The 6,273-nt window shown below is 22.6% G+C and overlaps 1 protein-coding gene across 3 annotated transcripts in view; it reads right to left on the bottom strand.

The window, feature by feature from the left end:
• Nucleotides 1-534: 534 nt before the first annotated feature.
• Nucleotides 535-6,273, bottom strand: part of LOC126902414 (uncharacterized) — a 76,599-nt gene continuing 70,860 nt past the window's right edge. For all 3 annotated transcript variants that reach the window (XM_050679660.1, XM_050679659.1, XM_050679658.1), the window contains 11 exons: nt 5,012-5,142; nt 4,398-4,617; nt 4,158-4,309; nt 3,985-4,075; nt 3,875-3,906; nt 3,681-3,808; nt 3,493-3,568; nt 2,747-2,890; nt 2,592-2,669; nt 850-1,062; nt 535-795 (listed from right to left, as the gene is read on the bottom strand). In XM_050679660.1, coding sequence (XP_050535617.1) covers nt 538-795; nt 850-1,062; nt 2,592-2,669; nt 2,747-2,890; nt 3,493-3,568; nt 3,681-3,808; nt 3,875-3,906; nt 3,985-4,075; nt 4,158-4,309; nt 4,398-4,617; nt 5,012-5,142 — 1,523 coding nt within the window. In that variant the 3' untranslated portion in view covers nt 535-537. The remainder of the gene's footprint in view (nt 796-849; nt 1,063-2,591; nt 2,670-2,746; nt 2,891-3,492; nt 3,569-3,680; nt 3,809-3,874; nt 3,907-3,984; nt 4,076-4,157; nt 4,310-4,397; nt 4,618-5,011; nt 5,143-6,273) is intronic.

The raw sequence follows: 6,273 nt of genomic DNA, 5'->3' as shown, positions 1-6,273 counted from the left end.
GTTAAAATATTATATAAAAATTAACTAAAAACATTAATATAATTTATAAATAATAAATAACTATAAAATAACATATTTTCAGGACACCTAGGTAGGAAAAGTGGGTCCAAGAAATGTCTAGTGATAAAAATATCAACACACACGATTCACCTATAGTCATCACTTTAAATTGTTAATGACTTCTAAAATACTGTTTCCAAAGATATTATTCAAAGTCATTTTAAAAATTATTAGATCTTTATCTAATAAATAAGCTAGATAATCGTGTACGATGCCATTTGAAAAAATTATGTTAACACTAATAAGTTATAAATGATGTGTAAAAAAATTGATGATATATATAAATACAATCTTATATATATATGATTGTTAAATTAAGAAAAGTATGGCACTAAAAGAAAACAGAAAAATGATCAATATTATTTTTAATTTATGATCAAATAATTGGTGGTTATGATAAAAAATAATTTTGTACATGTAGGTTGATATAATGTAAATATTTCAAGCCTTAATTGAAAAAAAAAATTTAAAAACTGTTTAATGATTATAAAATATATTTAATAAATTTTGCACAGCTTCTTTTTGTTTATAATTTAATTGTGTACATTTTAATAAATATTGTAAGTTATTATGAGTAACTACTAGTTTTTCTGAAAAATTGGGAATCTCTAATGAATTGCAATACTTGTTCATTTCCTCTTGTACCAGATATAAACGAGAATTTAACAAATCTGTTAAATTGCCAATGTCCATTGGTTCTAATAATCGACAGAGATTGCAAAATGTTTCACAAAGCTAAAAAAACATCATGATGTATTTAAAATTACATTTGTCATTTTACTAATTTACCTGATTCGTTAGTTTTTGTTTATGTTTGTATTCACAAACATGTGGTAAATTTTGTGCATTTTCAAAAGCATCAAAAATTCTATGCCACATTTTTATAAAATTTGTACCATAAAGTTCTCGTTGAGAAAATGTCAAAGATGAACATGCAAGTTGTCTTACTTTAAAATTGCTACAATTTATTAATAAGATGGACAATGTGTTGAATATATTATTCTAAAAATAAATTTTAAATTAGATATTTATTATCATCTTTTTAAGTTAGATATTTGTTTGCTTCAATTAATAAGATAATTTTTTTTAATTGTCTGCATCAATTTTATGTAGATAATCTGAATAAATTTCATGGAATAGAAATTCAAGTATTAAGTTGAGAAATGTCATTAAATTGAGCAACGGTAGCTTACATGCTACCATTTAAGTAAATTTAAGTGGAGTTATTCAATTTCTTTTACTTGTAAAGATATTTTTAAAACTTTTTCAGAAAATGGAAATTTCAAATTATTAAGTGCTATAACTTTAAATTTTGTATCTATAGGCGTAAATAAGGGGGTTCTTTGGCTATTTAGTACCCCCTAGAATAAAATTAGCACCCTCAAGCAGATTTTATCATCTTTTTATCAAAATTTTAAATGAAAAATAAAATAATTCCTTATAGTATAAATCATAACTGTATTTTTGTAATCTTGTGTTTTAATATTATATGTGTACAATGCCACTGAGTTAGGATATGTATTTTACTTTAAACATAGTAATATGATTTGGTTTCAACAATTATGTAGTAAGAAAAAAATATATACAATCACTCTGTACAAATACAGAGTGATTGTTTTTATCATAAACCACTCAATTACTTATAAAATAAAAATAATTTAAACATTTTTTTTAAAATTAAGGCACATTGTTGAGAGTTTATAAATACACCAATTAGCATTATAGAAAGCATATCTATTGATAGTTATAATTGACAATATACTCCGTGACTCATTGCGATGTCATAAAAAACCAATTAGTTACCTGTATTTGTAATCCCTCGTGTATTATGCAAGTATATTAACTCAAAATTTTAAAACTTTAAAATTTTATATCTAATACAATAAAGTCATTAAAAATTTAAATGCCATTTACTATTAAATTAAAAACTCATTTCCATTTTATTAATTAATATAACATTTTATTGAACTCAAAATAAGTGTTTCCATTTAAAAAAATGAAGTTTACATTCTTACAAGGCTAAGAGATGATGAACTTAAAAAGTATTACATATCTAATAATTTAAGAATAATATGTAACTAAAGGTAACGAAAAAATGTTTAAATTATTTTTATTTTGTAAGTAATTGAGTGAGTGTGTGATGATACAAAAATTACCTATATAATGTTATACATAATTGTTTATTTATAAATAAATAAAAAGAAGGTTGAGTATGCAATTTCAAGCGAAGTAAGAAAAAATATATTTGGTTTTTGGAACTTCATCACCTCCAAATTTAAAAGATTATTTGTGACTATGATTGTATCGTTTACACAAATAAAATAATAATATTCCAGGTCTTGATTAGTAAAGAAATTATAAAATTTATAAATCACATATATCTATGGTTTTTATGTTGAATTATTCACTTATTTTCATTGAAGTAATTTCTTAAGAAAAACAAACTTCTTTGGGTGTACAGAAGCAAATAGAACTTTATGGATATATTTGTCTAAAATAGAATTAAAAAATTGATAAAAATACATGCATACTTTAAATAAAATTGGTAATTTGTACAAATAATTGGTTTGGTATACTACTCCCAAAGAATTACAGCTGTTCCATCGATTCTACAAATGACATAGATTAGATAAATACATATTTGAATTTTTAGTTTAATACAAATTTTCAATTAATAAAAACTTACTTTCATACTGTCATTACTGTTAGCTATATTAATTAAAACTTCTATGGAATGCTGAAATAAAGATCCAGCTTGTGTTTCAATGATATCAACTTGGTCAAATAATGACAATAAAAGACCCAAAGCTCTAGTGCCACATGCTCTACACTAAAATAAAATAAAATTTAAATTTAGAATTTTTAGTTTTAATATATGCAATTAATTGTATTAACATATCATGTTTAAACATTTTTGAGACAATACTGAAAATAGAAAAAAATTGTTAAATACTCTTTTTAATCTCGCCTTAGTTTTAACCTAATACAATTATCTATTTATATTCTTTAATTATTTTTATTTTATAATAGTAGTCTAATACAGTCTTTTTAATATTCTTTTAAATTTACATTTTTGGACTTGGTCATTTTTCAATTTAGTAATCCAAATATGAAGAAATGAAATAAATTTGGGTAAATTGTAGATCTGCAGTCGTTTTGGATTTTATATAACTAATGTATTTCTAGTAATCATTTAAAATAACAAGAATGCTTGGATTAAAGAAGATTTAAGAACTATATAATTTAATAATAGTAAATTGATTAATAATTATAAATTAACCAGCCTAAATATTTTAGATAGGAATGTTTTATACCGATTAATTATAGTATTGAGATTATAAATAGAACACTTAAATTAATATCTATAACCAAGAGTTATATATTAAAATAAATATTTCATGCTTAATGAAATGAAACTGAATATGTTATTACCGGTTTACGATCCAAAGTTGAGATAGTAACTTCTACCAATGAAAATAATTTGTTGTTTTCAATTTTGTATAACTTCCTGTAAGATTAAAAAACTTTATTTATTAATATTTGTTTTGATTATTATTAATTTTAATTTAAAAACAAAATGAAAAGAAACAAAAGTTTATACTGATAATTATAATACTTACCAATTACCAACCAAGACTTCAGCTATACAGTTAAAAGTCCATGCAAGTTTTTCTTGAATAGAATTTACTTTATTTGTTAAACACACATTAAGTAAAATATCAATTGTGTCCTCAATGTATTCGGGCCTCTAAATAGTGTAAATAATTTTCAGTCAATAAATACATGTTTTTATTCAATCAATTTAGAAGCTTACATTTAACAATTTTTCATACTTTATAAAAATGCCTAAAGTTGCAATTGCAGATGATTGAATATTTTGATCCAAGGAATTTGCATAACNTTTTTCATACTTTATAAAAATGCCTAAAGTTGCAATTGCAGATGATTGAATATTTTGATCCAAGGAATTTGCATAACTATGGAGACTATTACAAAATGGATTAACTAATTCATCCTGTTATAAATTATTGAAAAATTTAATATTACAGAAATAAGTTATAAAAAACAATATTTTAAATAATATATTTAACACATACTTCTAAATTTGAGAATACTTCTGAGCCTATGGTAGATAAACTTTCAATTAGAACAGACAGAATAAATGTGTCTTGTTCTTCTAATAGTTGTGGTACAACTTTCTTGAAAATCAATTTCCATTTTTCTAATTTAGCTGTATGATATCCTTTTCCTATACAATAAAAATAATTTATTATAAATATTAAGTATGTTTTATTTTTGCATATAAACGTAATGAAAATACTTATGAGATTTTTGACCTTCAGATACAGAAGACATTTGCTTTAAACAGAGTATAATATTTTTACGCAACAAATTTTGTTTAGTATATTTTAAATCTTCTACAGCAATATTTATCAACATTCTGTTTTCAATTAAACCATCATAGAGGTTACAATAACTAGTTAACATTTGCCAACATTGGCGCCTCAAAATTATTTGAATATTGTCTTGATCAGAATCAAGATAAAGTTTAGTTTCCTACATTAAAAAAAACTAATGTTTAAGAAAACTGTAGAATTAAATTTGTAAAATATACAAAATCTTCCAACATGTTATGACACCTATTATACCTTTTTTATCCAGCAAATACTGTGTGATACATTTTTTAAAAATAATTTTTATAATTTCGAACTATATATGTAACGCAGGTTATGAATGCATTACAAATATAAACTAGTACCCACTTGTAATATATACTCATTCAGTGTAAATAATAAAAATTATAAAAAAAAAAAAATAACAACACAAAGTATTTAGTAATTCAAAAGTTTTGTCAAAATAAGGTTGGACAACTTGTATATAAAACTAATGGAGACTGTTTCCCAAAAGCTTATTGCATAAATTTTATTTTTAGAAATTATTTAAAACTTACTTTGAATAAATATAAACACAAATTCACTATGTCACATCTAATTTTTTTTAATGAATCTCTTTCAATATCCGGAAGATCACAATTAAATATAGATGAAAAACACCGAAGTACACCAATTCTTAAATAGTTTTCTAAATTGTAACATTGAAATTAACATTTAATTCATTGTTATTTTGTGATTTTTACACAGTCATAAGACTAATTTAATGATATTTTTTTACTAATGTCAAGAAATTAAATTTTTAAATTTAGTCTATTTTATAAAAATGTATACAAAGTTTCTCAGACTTAATTAATGAAACGATATTAACTTTTGATAAAAGTATCAATATGTTGAAATTTTGTTTTTTTTTTAAATACTTATTGCCTTTTTAGACTATGTTAAATTATATATTCTATTATTATTTTCAAGAATTTTAAATAGTAATTTTTAGCCTTTTTCTTTTAAATAATTTTGATGGATCAATAACAATTTTAGGACAAGTATTCTTTGAATTAAAATGCATGTAACTCAATGTGTACTAGTTACTTATTTTAATTATAATTTTAGTACAATTATTGCACTAAAATTGATATCGATTCATCAAAATTATTAGTAAAGAAAAGGGTTAAAAATTACAATTTTGAAATTTTGAAAATAAAAAATAGTATAATTTTTTTTTTTTTATTAGTGATGAATAATGAAAAATAATATATTATTTTAATATAATGATAGTTTTATCAAAAGTTAATAGTGTTGTCAGTTATGTCTGAGAGACTCTGTATACATTTGTATAAAATAGACTAAATTAAAAAAAAAATGTTTAATAATTCTTGACATTAATAAAAAAAAAATTCATTAAATTAGTCCTATTACTGTGTAAAAATCATATACATGTATTTGGGTAGTCTTTTAAATAATTTTTTAATTGTTTTTAAATAATAAAAAAATATACTAATTTTTTAATACATCAATATATAATAAAAATTTTAGTTACTGACATGGCACATTTTTTTAATATTTTAGGTTTGTATTATTACAAATATATTCTTCTTCTTTTCCTCTCCTTTTTCATAACTACTTGGGGACGCCACCCTTAACCTAAACTTCCACTTGACACAATCTCTCACATCTTCAACGCTCACATCCGCTGTCGTTCTATCGCATTCAATAACATTCCTCCATCTTTTTCTTCGTCTTCCAAAAAGAGGTTCTACCTCTTCTTCCTTCAAGATTAATTTCTATAACTGTTCTTACAGCTTCCGTTTCCTCTCTTCTCATA

Source organism: Daktulosphaira vitifoliae, unplaced genomic scaffold, assembly GCF_025091365.1.
Source record: "Daktulosphaira vitifoliae isolate Bord-2020 unplaced genomic scaffold, ASM2509136v1 Scaffold_3, whole genome shotgun sequence".
NCBI classification, from domain to species: domain Eukaryota; kingdom Metazoa; phylum Arthropoda; class Insecta; order Hemiptera; family Phylloxeridae; genus Daktulosphaira; species Daktulosphaira vitifoliae.
This window is presented reverse-complemented; position numbering and strand designations above follow the sequence as displayed.